The following is a 19234-nucleotide window of genomic DNA, read 5'->3' on the forward strand; positions in this document are numbered from 1 at the left end:
CTATATGCACTTTTCAAGCACTTAATTATATTTATTTTCAAGCCAATTCATTTTGACATATATGCATATAGGTATTGGTGCTCATAAAAGTGTATATGCATACAAAATGAGTCACTTTGCAGAAACTTGGTCCAACAAGCCTTTTATTACTAATTTCTGTGTTTGGTTATGCCATTCTGCTGTAACTATAAGATCTATGCTTTGTAACTCCTTGTAATTATATAATTGAAATCATTATAATTTAAGAACTTGCCATAAGACTATTTGATGAACTCTGTGGCTAGTCAGTATGAAGATTAGTGTTAATGCCCTTTAAATATTTTTGTTTGGTTTCTAGTCATATATTTTTTACTACAAGGTCTTTAAAATAGGGCTGTGACCGAAGTCAGACCTTTTGTTGACAGTTTTTAAGACATCAGTCTACATCAATTAAGAAAGATAGTCATTCGTGAGTATATCTGGTGAGACATAATTTTATAAAAAGGGGGGGGGGGAGAGATTTCTGGTAACTTTTCGCTATTATTCATTCTTGCTACGTCTACATTGGCACCCTTTTCCGGAAATGCTTAAAACGGAACAGTTTTCCGTTATAAGTATTTCCAGAAAAAGTGCATCTACATTGGCAGGATGCTTTTCCGGAAAAGCACTTTTTCCAGAAAAGCGTCCGTGGCCAATGTAGACGCGCTTTTCCGGAGAAAAGCCCCGATCGTCATTTTCACAATCAGGGCTTTTTTGCGGAAAAGACTTCTGTGCTGTCTACACTGGCCCTTTTCCAGAACAGTTTTTTCCGGAAAAGGACTTTTGCCCGAATGGGAGCAGCATAGTTTTTCCGGAAAAACACTGACAATTTTACAGTAGATCATCATTGCTTTTCCGGAAAAGCAAGCAGCCAGTGTAGACAGCTCGCAGCTTATTCCGGAAAAGCGGCTGCTTCTTAGAATCTTATTTTTTTATAAAAGTTTCAAATTAAAATATATTTATGAGGCAAATACACTGCAATTAACAAGACAAAAATAATTATTTGAAAGATAGTATTTGTTTGCACAGCTATATTGTGCTTTTTTATCTAGATAAAAACCGGGTAAGATGCTAATAACCATTTTGATTGTTTTAAAGCCTTTTATTCCAATTTTTCAACTTTCTGATATGTTTCTATGGAAACTTGATCCAGCATAATATCTACATCTTCATCATTAAAGTGTTTCTCACACACGCACAACATTCTTGGGGGGAGGGAGCAATAAGAAAGTATCAGATAAAGCAGAGGAAAACCTGGAATTCCTGGTTCATGAGATATTTTGCTGTTCCAAAATTTGGTTTGGGGTTTGTTGCTTTTCCAAACTAGAATGAATCCAGTTTTTAAAATGTCATGGAAACTTGAAATCCCACCAAAATGAGTCAAGGAAACACTGACATAGGTATTGTTTCCAAAACCAAATCCCCTCCTCAGGACCCACAGCTGTTAAGTGACATTCACTTTCTTGTCAATTTTTCTGGGCAGCTGCCATAGTTCCCAGAATTTCAGACTCTGGGACAGCCCCACTATGCAGGCTGCCCCAGATCTTGGAAACCCGTCACAGGACTTCTCAGCTCTGTGGCAGAGAGCCTGGAGCTCTCAGGCTTCCTGCCACAGAACCAGGATAGAGTTACAGATTCTGTGGCTTTCCCGCTCCTCGTTTCACAGCAGGGTAGCCTAAAGCTGCAGACCTTGGAAGTCGAAGGTTTATGGACCTGGAGGCAACCTACACACACAGCTCTAATTAGAGGGAATCAGAGAGGTAGAGCACTTTGGCTGTATGGCTCCCAGCGCTGAGGAAGCAGAGTACTGGGGCTCTCTGTCCATGGGGTTCCTGGAGTCATAGGACAGGTTGAGCACCTGGGCACTGTGCTTCTGTTTCCCAAAGCTGTGAGGGAGACAGCCCTCCCAGAAAGCTTTTGTCACTTTCACCAGTGTACAAACCTTCCAGGTAGTGAAAACTAAAAAAAAATCCCATGAAAAATTTTGGTTTTTGCATAAGAGGCATATATTTAAATTGGAAAATTGTTGACAAATTTTCAAACAGCTGTAATAATCAATCACACTTTACAGAGGGGGTAACAACAGCACAGAGGTTGAAATACAACTTATGTCAGAGAGAAAACTAGTGTCAGGTCAGGAATAGATCCATGTCACTAGGGTGCCTTCCTTTGCTCAGCCTTCAAGATTACCTTAAGCTTAAATCTCTATCCACTCCTAGTTGCTATATGGGAAAGGGACCTTCTTTCCCTCCCCCCCCCCCCCCCCCCACTCCTTCCACAGCATCCTGAATGCTGTGAGAAAACTAGAGCATTTCCACTGCTCTACCCTTCTCCCCGATCACTTCTGTCCTCTGCAAGAAGGGTTGAAAAGAGGAGCCTGTAGCTCCAGCTTCCCTCCTCCTGCCATTTCTGTTTTGTTTGTCCTCTGTGGATAGGTCCACAACTAGCCTGCCTTTGCTGCACCCCCTAGCTTTGGGTGCATCTACACTGCCCCATTATTTCAAGATAATTAGCGTTATTTGGAAATAACAATGCGAACATCTACACAGCCATTCTGTTATTTCGATATAATTTTGAAGTAACAGATGGCTTATTCCAAAATCTATAAATCTCATTCTATGAGGAATAATGCCTATTCTGAAATAGCTATTTCAAAATAAGGCGTGTGTAGACACTCCACTGCTGGTATTTCGAAATAGCCCCTCACCAGGACCATTCTAAGTTATTCCCTCCTGGGCCTCTAAATTGAGATAGCACATCTACATTAGGGAAGGCTGCCTCGGACTAATTTTGAGACTTCCCTGCAGTGTAGATGTTCTATTTCAAAATAAGGTATTTCAGAATAACTATTCCAGAACAGCTAATTTCAAAATAAGCATGCAGTGTAGATGTACCCTTTGTGAGCTATCAGCATCTCCGGCATGAAGCTGATAAGTTGCCTGTTAGTTTTGTGGCACCCGCCTGATTTAGGAGCTGTGCAACTGACCACAAGTGGATTAATTTCACTGCTGTTTTTTTGGCAAAGCTATGAGTCTTTACAGAGGCCAGGTAGGAAGAGGCATTGCATTTGGTCACTTGGAAAGTTTGCTTCACAACCAAGACTTGAAATTTTGTTTAAGAAAGCCCCTAGGTGTTATGTTTGGCAGTATTTCATGTCTTACTACTTCATGCTCACCAGAGAAATCTTTCCTTTTCCCTTTAACAAGGGGGCAAATAGATATTTTATGCTTCAGCTACACCCTTAGTTTGATAAAAATATACAGAAAGGATGTGTCTAGACTACATCCCTCTGTCGGCAGAGGAATGTAAATGAAGCACTTCAAAAGTGCAAATGAAGCCAGGATTTAAATATCCCGTGCTTCATTTGCATAATCACGTAATGGCACTCTTTCAAAAAAAGCACTATTTCAAAATTGAAACCACAGGTTTACAGGATCTTTCGAAAAAGCGCCCCATTTTCTATAGAACCATGTCTAGACTGTGGTTTCAATTTCGAAATAGCATTTTTTTGAAAGAGCGCTATTACGTGATTACGCAAATGAAATGCAGGATATTTAAATCCTGGCTTCATTTGCACTTTTGAAGTGCTTCATTTACATTCCTCTGCCGACAGAGGGATGTAGTTTAGATGTAACCTAAGTGAACATTTCAAAGAGATGTAGCTGTTGTTCGGATTGAATGGGGACTGTTGTGTTTTCATAAACCCAATGGATTCAGGAAAATATATTGGCTAACAAGTCTTGACCTGAACAATTGTACTGTATACCTACATAGCTGTAATCTTTGCTAGCCAATCAAGTGCCTCCTTTTCATAATGGCATGCAAGTCATAGTTACCTACCAACTTCAATATGTGAGTCAGTTTTCTTACCCAATCCTTCTCAGTTAATGTTTAAAATAAATGGACCCAACAATAAATTAAAGGGAAAAGATTTTTAAGCAGATAGATAAATTAAACTTTCAGGCAAAAGCTATCCCTTATACTGTAGCAATATGTTTCCCCTTATTTGTTCATAATAAGCATCAATATCTGACAGCAGTGGTTTAATTTATCACATCAAATTTAAAAAGAGCTCTGAGGAAAATTCATAGTTCACAGCTGTGACATTACATGATTTAATGAGAGGCAGAGTTTTTTCTGTAGAACTGGAAGACTTGGGAATTGATAATCTCATACTGAGCCTTTTAGCTCTAGATAATCCATTCAAATTTAGCCCATGCTACCCATCTAGTAGTGTCTGAAAACTTGGCAGTTTATGTAAAATAATCTGAACTCCTATTTCTTGGTGGCCATATGCTGGGCTGTGATATACTCTGGGAACCATAATGTCTCAGTTTAATTATCCCATTTTTATAATCTTTAAAGATTATTATTAAGAAAGGAGAAGTAGGCCTGATCATCAGGGTTGTCCTCTTCCTTTCTGAAACATATTCAATGATGTTTAACTTCCACCTGGACAACAACCATTGATGGTTCTCTTGTGAAGGAGTGTCTCTAATAATGCAACCAAAGACAACTTCAATCCACAGTTTTCTGCTGGATTATAGGAGTATATTCTTTTATGAGAGTCTGGTAGGGTTTCATAGAGCGTACATGGAAAGGAAATACCATGTGTGGATACTCGTAGGTATCTTTGGACAAAGCTACTTATTGTTAGACTTGTAGCTCCCTTTGCTGAATGGATGCTCCCAAATTTCTCATTTTGCTTTTATGAGAAGTCCTGATTCCAGTGTCTGTGTCTTAAAATAATAATCAGGGGGGCATGGGAGAGAACCAGTTACTTTAATGAGCTATAGAAGAAATTCAAGGACTTGTATGTAAGTTTTTCAATTAAGGTATGGTTGATTCAGTCCAGTAAAAGCTGATTAAATATCCTGGTTTTTCTTGGAGTGATTGCACAGTTGCTGGACATTTTTCACTCACCAGTAGCCATTGGGACATTTGAGTGCCCTCTGCTGCCATGTGTCACTGCATGCAGGTATGAAAGTTGGAGCTTACCCAATCCTTCAGTTCCCTCTTACTGCCTGTGTTAAAACCCATAAATGCTCATGAACTAATAAATGTTACTCTCTAAGGTGCAACAGGACTCCTCATAGTTTTTAACCATTAAAACTACACGGTTACCAGCCTTCTGAGATAAAATATTTGGGTGAGTTTCGCGTTAGGGATCAGAGCAGGAAGGAAATGTTCAAAAGGATCCTGTGAGCAATTGACAGAGGAGCTCTGCCTCAGCTCGTGCTCTCTTTAAACTTATCCTTCTCAGATGAAGCTGCTTGGGAGTATCCTCACCCATGCTTCATGACTACAGGGCTTCTGAAGAGCTCTTAGAAATGATGGTCTCATCCTTGGACATTCAAGTAGAGGAGGTTAGGAAGTCTTCTCACCAACTCATTGGCAGTCAATCAATGAGGTGATTTTGGAACCCATCAAGGCTCTGTCTGGGGCAAATCCCCACTCACCTATTGTGTTCTCCCAAGGCTTTGAGCATTTTCATTCCCACCCGACTCTGGGGTCGCTCATTATCTCAGCTGCCAGTGAGCGGGAACTCTACCCCTAAGTTAACAGATGCCAAAAAGCTGGCTAGAAAAATTTGTTATACCACAGCCTGCATCACCAACCAACAGGCCTTATTAGGGTGATATCTATGACTTTAACATCTGGGCTGATAATCTGAAACCTAAGGAAAGCTGCCTGAGGATACTAAAAAGCAGCTCCTCTTGCTGCTGACTGAAGGACAGTTTGTGGCGAGAACAGTGCTTCTGGACAGTTTGGCTGTGGCCGATTTGGCCCAAGAATCATGGACTCTGCCATCATCACACATAGATGCTCACAGCTTCAGTCTTCAGGATTGTTCCAAGAAGATCCGAAGACTAAAACCTGCTTTTGATGGGTAATCCTTCTTTTCAGATCAGACAGAGGAGAAACTTAACAGCTGCTTTAAAGGACTCCATGCAACTCAAGAGTAATTGGGTATAATACTTTTGACCCTTTTAGAAAGCACTTTTGTCCTAAGCAGTCCCACAGATACCCTATTCTTGTGCTTCAGCAGGAACTTTTGAGAAAAAGGAAGCACAAGCCTGCTCCTTCTCATTTTACAGCTCATCCTAGTCCATCTAGGGATCTTGGGAGAACTTAGGAACCATTTTGATCGTTCCGTTGAGGATGCCAGACCAGTCTCTGAGATTCCAGTCCCTTCTTCCCCTTTGTTTGCAAACTGTCCATCCCACTTTCTCAGTACTTGGTCACAAATTTCTTAGGACCAATGGGTTTTACATGCCATGGAAGTGGAATATAATTTGTGTTTTCCACTTTCTCTCCCTGTCCCTCTTCAGGGATAACTCTCATGAGGAGCACTTCCTTCAGGACATTCATTCTGTCATCCAGGTAGGGGTTTTGTTCCTGCTTCTTTCTAACACTGAATGCAAAGGGAGATTTCAGGTCAATTTTAGATCTCAGTCAACTCAACAGACCTCTAAAATAGATAAAGTTTCATGTGGTCATGCTGGCTTCCATATTGTCCTAGCTGGATCTTGGAGGCTGGAATGCCATCCTGATCTTAAATGATTCCTACTTCCATCTGGTGATTTTTAGCAAGGTGTTAGGAAGCATATCAGATTCCTGATAATCACATTTTATTGCTAGTTCACAGGGCTGCCCAAAAACCCCAGGTTTTTACAAAATGTATGGCAGTGAGATTGCATGAGGCTTCTGGGCTGTCTTCTGTACATATGTAATCTGGTATGCCAGATTGTCCCATTTCATGCTGCCATGACTGGGTAAATCTTGAGATGTAAAACGATGGAGCAAATTGCAGGAAACCTTGACTCTGGAAGGAAAGTTCTGACTTGAGTAGAGTCTAGAACTGCCCCTGTAAATCCTACCCTCTGAACTGGTGAGAGGATAGACTTTTCTCAGTTGATCAACAGTCCCAGTGCTTTGAAAGTTGACTGAAGAAACTACTGTGCCTGAGCTCTGGAATGGCCTCTCATAAGTGAGCTGTCCAGGTAGGTATGGACTTGTATTCCCGACTCCCTCAGGCAGAAGCCACCACGGCCATGTATTCTGTAAAAACCTGGGGAGCTGCCGGCAGGCTGAAAGGCAGCCCTGTGAACTGGTGATGAGGATTCTACAAGGTTGGCTGAACCCTTGCCAAACCATTATCCTCTAAACCCTGTGTTGTGGATGCTCCCTCATACATTAGCCTCTCTGGATTGATGGACAGACCCTGCAACCATTTACATTCGCATTCGCTTTGTTCTCCGTCAACCCTTGCCAGTGGCGGTACAGCTACATCTGCCCTGGATTGGGGGACTCATTTGGGTTTCCTTCACATGCAGGGGTAATGATCTGAAGAGGACCTGGCTCTACACACAAATATCAAGGAGTTGAGAACTGGCTGGCTAGTGTATCAGGCGTTCTCATGCCAGGTGAAAGGGAAGAGCCTATTCACCCTCCTACGGCACAGGAGCAGTGTTCTCCCTCAACAGACAAGAAGGGGCCCCCTTGAGCCTGCACTGCCAGAAGGTGTTTCATTTTATGGGTCTTTTGCATTGCCAGGTTGGTTGCTCCCAAAGCCACCTGCATTCCAGGAAGGCAGAGTGAACTTGCGGACCACCTACACAGGCCATTTGCGAGTCACTGTGACTTAATCCAGATGTAGCCAGGTTCATTCCTCAGCTCTCGGGGACTCTTTCAATAGGCCTGTTCACAATGAGATACATCGGGAAGTTTTGTTCCCTATTAGGTCACAATATGGGCTAAGGATGTAAAATCCCATTTAACCGGTTAACTGATTAAGGGTGGGAGGGCTTGCCTGCAGCCCCTCCTACCTCAGATGGATTGCTTGAGCCCCCACTGGTTAACTGGAACCAATACGCATCACCTGTTAAGGTTAACCAGCTAATCTCTTACATCCGTAGTATGGGCTCCCCCCCCTCCCCCCAGACAAGCAAGCTATGGTACACAGAGTGCTGTTAAAAATCAGACTGGACTATGCATGGCCTCTGCAGAACTGGTTTGCCACTCTCAGGTACCAGACTGCTATTTTCTTATGGCACTTAAATCTGGTATAGTCAAAGTCTATGGGGCTTGCTTGGGAATCTTTAACTATCTGCTCATTACAGCATCTTTCAATGGACTATTTTTGGTGGCCAACACTTTTGCAGAAGAGATGGAGAACTGCAACCCCTGATGTTCAGCCCTTCTTAGCCTGTTTTTTCTAGTCTAAAGCCAAAGTTTGCCTGCATCTTCACTCAAGTTCTGTCTCAAAAGTGGTTTCTAACTTCCAAATCAACCAAGCAATTCACCTGCCTTCATTTTTTTTCCTGAAGCCTCCTTTGAATAAAGATGATGAAAGGTTGCACACTCTGACTGTGAGCTTCCTGTTTCTTCTCAGCAGCTAGCATCTTGGGTAGCCTCCTGTATTTACTCATGCCACAATTTGGCTAAGGCTATCCCCACCATGCAGAGTGACAGCACATTCAATGCAGTCCTAGCAGCTTCTGGGCCCTTCCTGGCCAAAGTTTATGGCTCAGACATTTGCAAAGTGGCAACTTGGTCACAATACACATATTTTCATTCTATCAACATCATTCACCATGCTAGCACTGATGCCGGATTTGGCGGCATTGTCCTTTGGTCATCATTCAAATAGACTCTAATGCCTCTTCCTGCTTTCCAGCCTTGTAAGGCATCAAGACTGGAATGCACATGTGCAAGCACTCGAAGAAGAAAAAAATTATTACTAGCCTGTTCCATAACTTTTTTGTCCTTTGAGATGTCCACTGTCTATCCCAGGATCTGCATAAAATGGCTTACTACATAAAAATAGTGTTGAGCTACAGTTCATTGACAGGGAAGCGTGGAGGCCTTGATCCAGAATAAGTTTAAAATACAGGCAGTGGTAATATCAATTTTTTGCCTTGGATAATTTGCCTCTCTAAATCAGAGCATCTATCTCACACTGGGATTTGCACTAGCATCTGTCACTCAGTCAATGATAGAAATACATCTTAAAAAAAATCATAGTTGAGCCTTCTGACTGGAAACACTAGAGTACATCAGCTTTCCAGGATGGACTCTGGGGCTCCCCTCCTCTCTCTTTTTTGGAAAGGTGTTGGTTAATTATCAGTAGGTTGGTTGGGTGTTATGGTTTGATTTATGTCATTTACGGGAAACACAATTCAGTCTAAAATGTGGATTAAAAACTACTTTTAAAATTTGGCTAAATGGAATATCTGGGCTCCCTGCCTTGGGCCCTGCGCCTTCAGGCCCCGCGCTGCTCCCCGCCTGGCTGCTCACTTACTACCCTGGCCATGCAGTGCAGCCAACCACAACATGCTGCCTTGGGTCCCGCAAACTCTTTGGCCAGGCCTGCCCTTGTATGACTTCATGCTTTTTTCACACAATTCCTAAAGTCTGACTGGAACAGAATGTGCACCAAAATCAAGATTTACAAGAATACAGTCCTGATTTTAGGCTCTCAAATGCCTTGCCTTTGCTATTTCAAAGCATTCACATGCATTGTGTAAGCAGTCTGTCCCATAGGACTGAAGTGCCTGCTAGTCCTTTGAGTAATTTATTTAATTATAGATCTCTGGATCAATAAGCAATTTAAATGAAGACATGACAAATATATGCAATACTTTATTTTATTAGCATATATGTTTATTCATATTGTACAATATAATAATTTATATATACAGTATTATACAAAATTATTAGAAATGATGCCTTTTGACAGATACAGAAATATTTTGTTTTTATTCCTGTACAGCTTTTGTGTAATACAATAAAAAAAAACCCTCTATATTCTAAATTAAATAATGTTAAATAGTCTGTGTACATGTTGGCACCAGTCATTTCAAGGGCCTAATGTTCTTCAAAGTCAATAAAAAAAAATGATTACTGTGTGTCTTTACATAAGTACATGATGTATTAATATTAAATGAAACAATAAATGGCAGACCAGTCTGATAGTTGTAGGACAACTGTGTAATTATATATTGGCATAAGAAAAAGAGCAACTTTTCTCTTTATTAAAGATGAACTCAAACTTCAGAAATACAGATTTGGCCCGAAATCCTGGCCACGTTGAAGTTAATTGGGATTTTGTTATTTACTTCAGTGGAGCCAGAATTTTACTCACAGATTTTTAAACATCCCTTTGTCCAGTACTTTGTGGTTTTTAGTTTTGAGCTCATCTGCAGAAAATGTCCCTTCAAGGAGAGAAGTATGATCAAACTGGCAAACTTAGGTGTTAAATGATATTAGCCATTCAGCATATAATTACAGTCCTATCACAGATAAATTCTGTATTCTCAGTGGTGGAAAACTGGCTGTTAGAGTCAAGGATATGACTGATATTTTTATAACACATTAGCTCAGACATGCAATTTCTAATTTAAAAAGTTATGGAATTTGTTTTAATTAAGTAATAATTCCCACTGAAATCTGTCACTACACATTCTAACAACGAACTGAATTATAGATTAACCAACTGGATTGTTAACAGATACTGGCTTCTAGTCCCTGCAATTATAGGTTTATAACCCACACTGTCAAGAAAAATAGAGATTTGTTAACTTTTAAACAAATAAGTTGATAAATTGCTGCTGTGGACAATCTCAAAATAAAGCTTCCATGGTTTGTTTAACTCTATGTTCATATATTTTTACAACAAGAACACAGCTTTTCAAATACCACTTCATTTGCTACATTTTCTTCTTTTTCAAGTGTTTAACTAAATCCACATTTTTTGTTCTATGTTTTCTGCATTGCAGTCATAGAATATGCACAATTTTTGTTTGATTCTGTTTGGAATATAATTTAAGAAGCACTGATATCATTAATGCCTAAAAAGCAAAATGTCCTCTAATGCAATAGATAACTGTCTGTTTCTAAATACAGAAAAGAGGAAAAAGATGTCCTTTTGGCTTACGGGCAGTCACTGCCAACTTTCTCACCAGCATGTCTTGTCAGTTAGTGGTTTGCATTTACAATTTCTGAAATGTCCGCATAAATCAAGACTGCTCTAACACATTGTATATTGTAGTTTGAAGCACTTGGATCATATAGACTCCACTAGTAACTTTTTTCATACAGTATAATTAGTTAATCTAAGCACTTTGTTTATATAACTTTATGCACACACTTCTGGATTCACTAAATCTGTGGTATGTATAAGGAATGTATTTGTCAATCAAATGTGTGAGAACTGATAGATCTGTATGTGGTACTGTAACAAACTATAGAGAGCTATTAAGTTATTGAACAGAGCCCAGGTGATATAAATATCCTCAGACATCCTCAGACAATAATTAAATGGTATCCACACACTCACCTGTACTTATACTTGTAAGCTGTGTGGCAAATGGATATTAGTATCCACTTACTATTTAACAAGAGTTATTCTGTTTAACTAAATATTTCATGTTGAACTTCTCCGAAGAATTCTTTGCCCTTGTTTATTTATGTGCAAGATAAATTCAGTTGCAAATCCTGCTTCACTTTACTCTTTGGAACAACATGGAATGTAAGTAGTGTATGAGAAAACCAGTTCTTTTTAAGACTCTGTCCTATGTCTTTGAACCATTGCTCTTGGGATCAATGTTCTTGTGCAATCTTTGGAAATGATCCTCACATCAGGTTGTAACCGCAGGTTCAGGTGAAGGCATCACTTGTGCCCACTCCAAAATATCTGCGCACAGAGACTCAACAGCATCTAACCGCTCAATTTGCACTAGTTTGGTTAGAAGTTCTGGGATGCTGTAGCCGGCTGTGCTGATACGGTCAAAGAGCTGCATGCCGTCTGTCATACCACCTATTTCATCCCTCTTTAGTCCAAAGCTCTCAGCAAGGTGGCGCCATGTTTTCACAATAGCTTTTTCTGAGTTGTACGTTGAACTGAGCATCCTGCTGGTCTTCTCCAGGCAATCAAATGGTAGCTCTGTGGGACTGAGACCTACAAAGTAAATATTCTTAGAATCAGAAGATTCTATATATGGACCTTGATAATGACTAGAAATACTAGAAGTTCAGTACTACACTTATGAACATCTTACAATATTAAATATGGACACTCCAAAAATCATGTGAGAGAAGCACACTGCCTGATGGTCAACTCTTTGGGTTATTTTTACATGATTATTTTGGCATGAGTAGGTCTAAATTAATAGGCATAAATGACAGTATCAAGTTGGAAAAGTCTTGAAAGAGAAAAACTGAAACAATGAATTAATGAGATATGAGAAAGGTTAAGAGAAGAATGCATGTGTGAGTTTGGGTGCAAAATGATTAAGATAAGACCATAAGAATGGCCATACTGGGTCAGACCAATGGTCCTTATGACCCAGCGTCCTGTCTTTCAACAGTGACCAATGGCCAGGTGCTTCATCACGAATGAACAGAACAGGTAATCAAATGACTCATCCCCTAGTGCCCATTCCCAGCTTCTGGCAAATAGAAGCTAGGAAACTTCAGAACATGGTTTTGCATCCCTGCCCATCCTCACTAATAGTGAGTGGTGAACCTATCCTCCACGAATTTAACATTCTTTTATGAACTTTGTTATAATCTCGGCCATCAGAGCATCCTCTGGCAAAGAGTTCCGTAGGCTGACAGTGTAGTGTGAAGAAATACTTCCCTTTGTTTGTTTAAACCTGCTGCCTATTAATTTCATTTGATGACCCTCTAGTTCTCATGCCATAAGAAGGAATAAGTAACGTTTCCTTATTTACATTCTCCACACCCGTCTTCATTTATAGACCTCGATCATAACCCCTCCTCCCTTAGTTGTCTCTTTTTCAAGCTGAAGAGTCCAAGTTTCATTGATTTGACATATGGAAGTCTCCTCTCTCAGCTAATCCTAAAGTAGCTGTCACAGAGCTACTTAAAGATGTATCCCTAGTGCACACGTAACAGATAAAGCTAAGCATGTTTAGGAGAAGATTTTCTTTTTGGTTTGCAAACTTGCTTTCATACCAGTTTTCTAGTGGTACAACATTCAGTTATTTAATGGCAAAGAGCATACGTTGCTGATGATAATTCTCTCCCACAGCGGGTTCAGTGTTTTACACATGCTCCTCCCTCCTCATCGAAGGGTATTCTTGCAGGATGGCGAACACAGCTGGTGCCATGATGCTTATGGCCTCCGAGCAACTCCTGCAAGGGTTTTATAATCCAAGTACCTCCATGGGAGAGCTTGGTCAATATTAGCACTGATCAGGTGGCTGAACAGATGCTCTTTGCTCGACAGTTTTGCTATCATACTAGATGTAGTTCAGGAGACAGTATCAGCAACAAATACTTTAGAATCTGTGATCATTAGACGATAATAGGATGATAAATAACAGCATGGATTTGTCAAGAACAAACTGTGTCAAACCAACCTAATAGTGCTTTTGTTAGGTGCGGTAACAAACGTTTGTGAAAATGGGGAAGTGAAAGATGTGGTGTATCTTGACTGTAGTAAGGCTTTTGATACTGTCTCATATGAACTTCTCAAACACACTAGGGGAATGTAGCCTAGATGGAGCTACAATATGGTGGTTGCAGAACTGGTTGGAAAGCCATTCCCGGAGGGTACTCATCAGTGCTTCATTGTCAAGCTGGAAGGTGATATTGAATTGGGTCCTTCAGGGCTAGGTCCTAGGCCTGGTTCTCTTCAATATCTTCATCAGTGATATAGATAATGACCAAGAGAGACCACTTTTATAACGTTTGCAGGTGATACCAAGCTGGGAAGGGGTGCAAGTCCTTTGGAGGATTGGATTAAAATTCCAAATGATCTGCAGAAATGATCTGAAGTAAATAGGATGAAATTCAACAAGGACAAATACAAAGTACTCCACTTAGAAAGGAGCAGTCAGTTGCACACATACAAAATGGGAAAGGACTGTTTAGAAAGGACTACTGTAGAAAGGAATCTGGGGGCCATAGTGGACCACTAGCTAAATATGAGTCAATAGTGTGACAATGTGAGTGAGTGTGTGTGGTGGTGGGGGACGGGGAAGAGAAGCAAACATAATTCTGTGATGTATTAGCAAGAGTCTTAAGCAAGATATGAGGAGTTATCTTCTGCTCCACTCCACACGGATTAGACCTCAACTGGAGTACTGTGTCCAGTTCTGGGTATCACATTTTAGGAAAGATATGGATAAACTGGAGAAAGTCCAGAGAAGGACCACAAAAATTACTAAAGCTCTAGAAAATATGACCTGAAGAAAGACTACAAAATCTGGGTTTCTTTAGTCTGGAAAAAAGAAAACTGAGAAGACACATAGCAGTTTTCAAGTACATAAAAGATGTTACAAGGAGGAGGGAGAAAAATTGTTCTTGTTAACCTTGCATGCTAGGTCAAGAAGTAGTGGGCTTAAACTGGGCCAAGAGAGGTGTAGGTTGTACATTAGAAGACATTTCCTAACTGTCAGGGTAGTTAAACACTAGAACAAATTGCCTTTGGAGGTTGTAGAATCTCTGTCATTCCTGACAGTTAGACAAACACCAGTCAGGGACGATCTAGGAGATTAAGCACTATCTTGCCTTGAGTGAGAACACTTGGACTAGACCAGTGGTTCTTAAACTTTTTGGCCTGGAGCCCACCTGGCTCAACACAAACCTTTCCACAAACCACCAATTGCTAATGGAAACTCACCATTAATTATATAATTACACCAAAGCCACTTTGCTAGGCTGCATCTAGACTGGCAAGTTTTTCCGAAAAACTTGCCAGCTGTCTACACTGGCCACTTGAATTTGCGAAAGGAACATTGACGATCTAGTGTAAGATTGTCAGTGTTCTTGCGCAAATACTATGGTGCTCCCAGTTGGGAAAAAGCCCTCTTGCGCAAGTGAATTTGCGCAAGAGGGCCAGTGTAGACAGCTGAAAACTGTTTTGCGCAAGAAAGCCCTAATGGCAAAAATGGCAATCGGGGCTTTCTTGCGCAAAACCGCGTCTAGATTGGCACGGTCGCTTTTCCGCAAAAAGTGCTTTTCCATTAAAAGCATTTGCGGAAAATTATGTCAGTCTAGACGTAGCCCTAGTGTTGTAGCTAGGAAGAACAGTTTATTTTAACCAGTAAGAAAGGAAATGTTAATTGGAATTAAACAGATTAAGCCCTTTAACTTTCTCATGTTTATTTACCAAACTTCATTTTAAATAAAGTAAAATACTTATTTATGTCCAACACAAAAGGTTTTGACATTGTCTTTATTAATGGCAGGGGTGGGGAACCCTTTTTAGGTCAGGGGGCTACTGACCCACAGAAAAAACAGCACAAGAAGCAAAACAACAACCACAAAAAACCTCCAGAAACTCCCAACCCTCACTGATGTGGCCCCCAATTGAGACACCTCACTCCCCTGGCATTCCAGCCCCATGGCGGGAAGGAGGACTGAGCTTCAGGGCTTCCCATAGGCCAGATTAACTCTTCTGTGCTTCTGGGGTTAGTGGATTTTGTGGACTCCCTGAGCTCTGGGGTTGGTCCAAAATAAGGCATTCAGTGTGCAGGACAGGGCTGCCAGTGAGTGGGATGAAGGTGCAGGATCTGGGCAGGAGGTGGGGTACAGTAGGGGGTGAGGGTGCAAAGTCTGGGTGCAGAGTCTGGGTGCAGGAGCAGGCCAGGAGTAGGGGGTCTGGCCCAGGAGGAGGACACAGGAGCAGGCTTGGGGTGCAGGGTCTTAGTGGGAGGGTTGGAGGGGTGTAGGGTCTGTGCATGAGGGGAAGGGGGTACTTATCTGCCTTAGAAAACCCCCCCCCACACACACTCCAAGGCACCGTGTAACACATCTGTGCACTGCTGTTCCCCCAGCCAGGGGACGGGAAGTGGAGAACGGAGCCACTTCTTCCCTGCAAGCCGGATTGCACAGTGAGTCTTGGGGCTTTCTCCCCACCCACTCTCCCAAGAAGCTGGTGCTGGCACTCTAACCTCACGGGGGAAAAGACCACGAGGCTGGAGCATCAGCGCAGGCTCCCCTCTGTAGGGGGACATAAGGGGAATTGTGCTTGAGCCATGGACAGCCTGCAAGGTATTGGGGACCACTAGTGGTCAGTGCACCCCACTTTGAAAACCACTAGTCTAGATGACCTCTCGAGGTCCCTTCCAGTCCTACACTTTGATTTTTGTAAGTACCCCTCATTCATTGATTTTGAGGCTGTTAAAACTTTTTCCATTTCAAATTCAATACCAGTGGTCTGGTGAGAGCTGGGATCTCACTGAACCATAGAGCACACAGAGGAAGAGTGAATTAAAGAGAAAATTGAATAAGATTGTATACCCTGTGATGTAGCGAAATGAATCCATGTCACTGTGCCTCAGTAGCAGAAGTAATCAGGAGCTAAATCGAATTGTCTGACTTGAAAACTACTGTTTTTAGGATGTGGTGGCTGAACAGGGTAGGATTTAAGAGCAGCTGAGAGGAAGCTAAGAGCTGAAATACAAATCTGATCTTCCCTACATCTTCAATTAATCAGGACACGTTTTAATGAGTTTGTTTCTCTAACCTACTTAAAATATATACCTAGTACAAATTATACAATTTATAATTTGCATCATCTCTTTTGTAGATCACTTTTTGACAGTTATGAAGGCTAACGGAAATATATTCCACAGCCGGTAGTTATGCTTTAGTTCTACACAGTCTGGATGCATTGTGTTCACACTCACCTTCAGCAACACCACATACACTGGCGTACACATCAAGTATCTTTTTCCTTCTACTTTGAATCTAAAGAGAGCAGCAACAAAACATATTTTAAAGACTAGTACCTCCTTATTTCTTCAGTCAGGTGAGGCGCTAATTACTAAGCAAACAGGGCAACCAGACACACAATACAACTGCTTGAGGTGCTCTCTAGAGGCTATTCTTCCAAGACTCTAAACACACTGAATTAGTACATGTAGCTTCCAAAGATCCTACAGTTTCATAGAAGAGTAAGAGAAGTGTAAATGAGTTAAAAGTAAATATGGGGGAGAGGGCATTGCTTTACCTTTCCACTGGTGGAGCTCTCACTTTGTGTCCCAGTCATCCTAATTTGGATTAATGAACTTTCTTCTGCAAGTGTTTTAGTATTTAATTTCCATTTAAAGACCCACCCCAAAGGAGGGAGTTAAGTGAATACCACAGCTGTGTTTCCCCCAAATGCAGGGACTGTTACATACACAGGGTGGGGCCAGCTGTGATTAATTAATTCTCCCAGCACACTGCAAGAGGATTGCACTTGGAGGAGTTGTTGCTAGGCGGCATGAGGGTCAGATTATATTGGTGGGAACATTTTTCAATTACATATATTTTTGCCAGAATATGTTCTTTTGTCAAAGCCAGAGCAGAAAGATTGATTTAGATGAGAAGGGTTTCTGAAGTCCAGGGAACTCTGAGCATTTCTGATGAGAGAGACATAAATTGATCTGACCTTTTCAATGTGAAACCAGATGTTTTAACACACTTCTATTTTGCAGAAACACTTGAAAAGATTTTGTTTTTGTTCCAGTGCCAAATGAAAACAATTTTAAAACCTTAAAAGTTGTCATAATACAGAATTGTTGTCTTCAAGTCAGCCCTAGCTAGGAGCGCGCTATTAGAAAAATTCCCCCTTTTCATGGGATCCAAGCACTTGTTTCACAAACCCACCAGTGGTCACAAAATGTATTTAGAAAACACCCTGAAAAAAGCCTGCTTGAGCTTTTAGGTTTGTGGAATGATCTTGTGTGGTTCACTTTCTTTGGCCTGTAAAAGCCCAGGTACATCAATCAGTTGGATTTCTAGACCTGTGGTGGTAGACCCCTGACTGACTACTGCTCACTTGATCTGTTATATTCTTGGTGTTACTAATTTCGTAATAAAAACTTGGAAGTTTGGGATTGTGTAACCCATGTAGCTAATAGGGAGATACTACTTTAAGAGACCCCTGGTTGGGAGGTAGGAGTGAGTTGTGTCTGGGTCACTGTTGCTGAGCCAATTTAGTACTCCATACCTAGAAGCTTGTGGAATAGGGTATGGTAGTTTTGTGGTCTGCTCCAATAGGTTCTGTCTCAGTTGCTGGGATCAGACTCCATAAGCAAGCAAATAGGATTGTTGCTTTTGTAAGGGTGTAACCTGGGTGAACTGGGAGAGCTTGAGCCAGGAGCAGCGGACAGGCTGGTGTCCCTCCCTCTGAAGCACTTTTCAGCAGGTAGTGATGATGTTAACCCTCTAGCTGGGAACCTGGGCAATGTTAGCAAAAGGAAACTGGGAGGGAAAATAATTTCTGTGTTAACTGTATGTTTTGAATGCTGTTTTGATTTTAACCAAAATGTTCTCATTTACTTCCTTAGTCAGTGAGATTCTTCAGCTTGTCTTTAAAGGTAGTAATGGGGAAAAAGTCATTTTTATTTTGTTACACTCAGTTTTTGTATTTTCTTGCAACAGGGTTTTCTTTAAATCTGTTCACTTATGAGTTAACTGACCAGTTAATCAGTTATCTGGCTGTCTAGCAGTGACCACAGCAGAGGAAGTCTGTCTGGACTCCAGCTGAGGATTAAGGATGTTAACTAATGATTAATTTAGTACTTGACTAGTTGATAGGCACATCCACATTCCTCCTCTGAAACGTACAAGAGACCCTGCAAGGAGGAATGCAGAACTCCACATGCAGCTCAGGACCAGTGGGAAGTCCTGCTGACTCTGGGTCACATGCAGGCGAGCCAGCTTTGAAATACACAAGAGTCCCCAGTGGGGGCTCTTGTGAATTTCAAAGTGGAAGTGCCCCCATGGAGTCTAGGATCAGTGGGAGACTCAGAGTCCCAGCTGACCCTGGGCTCAACACAGCGCTGCTGCTTTGAAACACTGTGGCAGTGTTTCAAAGGGGCAGTGCCGCACAACTGAGCCAGGGATCAGCTGTGTGGTGCTGCACCTTTGAAATGCCCCTTCATGTTTCAAAGGCGGCAGCACTGGATGGAACCCACGTACGGGCTCCATTTGGCACTGCTGCTTTGAAGTATCCCCTCCCCGCCCACCTTTGCTTCCTCTATCTGATAGAGGCAGCAAGGGGGGGGGGCACTCAACTAGTTGACTGGACTATCCGATAAGCTTTTGCTTATCCGCTAGTCAACTAGTCCTTAACATCCTTACTGAGGATCCCTGCAAGCATGTGGAGAGATGGTTCAGACTCAAGAATATTGTGCAGATTTGATGATCAGAGACAGAAACTGAGACGTTGGTGAATTAAATCTAAGCCTTT

General features: G+C 41.5%; 1 protein-coding gene across 4 annotated transcripts in view; it reads right to left on the reverse strand.

The window, feature by feature from the left end:
* Positions 1-9654: 9654 nt before the first annotated feature.
* EDAR (ectodysplasin A receptor) overlaps positions 9655-19234 on the reverse strand; it is a 94860-nt gene continuing 85280 nt past the window's right edge. For all 4 annotated transcript variants that reach the window (XM_075918069.1, XM_075918067.1, XM_014569266.3 and 1 more), the window contains 2 exons: positions 16683-16743; positions 9655-11980 (listed from right to left, as the gene is read on the reverse strand). In XM_075918069.1, the coding sequence (XP_075774184.1) occupies positions 11661-11980; positions 16683-16743 (381 nt within the window). In that variant the 3' untranslated portion in view covers positions 9655-11660. The remainder of the gene's footprint in view (positions 11981-16682; positions 16744-19234) is intronic.

This window comes from Pelodiscus sinensis, chromosome 1 (genome assembly GCF_049634645.1).
Source record: "Pelodiscus sinensis isolate JC-2024 chromosome 1, ASM4963464v1, whole genome shotgun sequence".
Lineage (NCBI taxonomy): Eukaryota > Metazoa > Chordata > Testudines > Trionychidae > Pelodiscus > Pelodiscus sinensis.